This window comes from Phalaenopsis equestris, unplaced genomic scaffold (genome assembly GCF_001263595.1).
Source record: "Phalaenopsis equestris unplaced genomic scaffold, ASM126359v1 Scaffold189815, whole genome shotgun sequence".
NCBI classification, from domain to species: Eukaryota; Viridiplantae; Streptophyta; class Magnoliopsida; order Asparagales; family Orchidaceae; genus Phalaenopsis; species Phalaenopsis equestris.
This window is the reverse complement of record NW_018209764.1, coordinates 1-805: the sequence shown is the minus strand read 5'-3', so window position 1 is coordinate 805 and position 805 is coordinate 1. Positions and strand designations below refer to the sequence as shown.

The 805-nt window shown below is 54.9% G+C and overlaps 1 protein-coding gene across 1 annotated transcript; it reads left to right on the top strand.

Annotated features, from left to right (window-relative positions):
- Positions 1-41: 41 nt before the first annotated feature.
- Positions 42-797, top strand: LOC110034536 (12-oxophytodienoate reductase 7-like; the record flags this gene model as incomplete). Its single annotated transcript, XM_020738789.1, is given in 1 exon segment — positions 42-797. A coding segment is annotated over 1 exon segment (650 nt), but the record flags the coding sequence as incomplete, so codon positions are not given.
- Positions 798-805: the final 8 nt, after the last annotated feature.

Below are 805 nucleotides of genomic sequence, written 5' to 3'. Positions count from 1 at the left end.
TTTTTTTCGCGGGCATCTCAGTTTTTGAACTCTACGTGCAGGTTTCGACGGCGTGGAGATTCACGGGGCCCACGGTTACCTGATAGACCAGTTTCTCAAAGACGGCATCAACGACCGGTCCGACCGTTACGGCGGTCCGCTACAGAACCGTATCCGGTTCCTCGTCGAACTTGTCCGATCCGTGACCTCTGCCGTTGGGCCGGGCAGAGTGGGCGTCCGAATATCCCCAGCCATTGACCATCTCGAGGCCCATGACTCCGATCCCCTTTCCCTCGGCCTTGCCGTTGCCAAGAACCTCAATGCGATACAGAATACCGCCGGTGAGAAGCTCGCCTACCTCCACGTCACCCAACCGCGATACACGGCGTACGGTCAGGCGGAGGCAGGGCGGTATGGTAACCCGGAAGAGGAGAGCCGTCTGATGCGGGTATGGCGAGATGCGTACGAGGGGACGTTCATTGCCAGCGGTGGCTTCACTAAGGAGCTCGGTGAGGAGGCTGTGGGCGGCGGTGCCGCAGACCTGGTGTCTTATGGCCGGCTCTTTATCTCTAACCCGGATCTGCCGAAGCGGTTTAGGCTGAATGCCGGTCTGAACCGGTATGTAAGATCGACTTTCTACACGCAGGATCCAGTGGTTGGGTTTACGGACTATCCTTTCATGGAAGAAGAACGAGCCCAATCTCGACTGTGAAAAAATGACGCTGGAATGTCATGAGTGGCGTGCTTCTGGAATTTTCTATTTAGCGTTTGGAGTAGAAATAATGTTAATCTGTTGGGCTTCGGGAATATTATTGAGCAAAAAAAA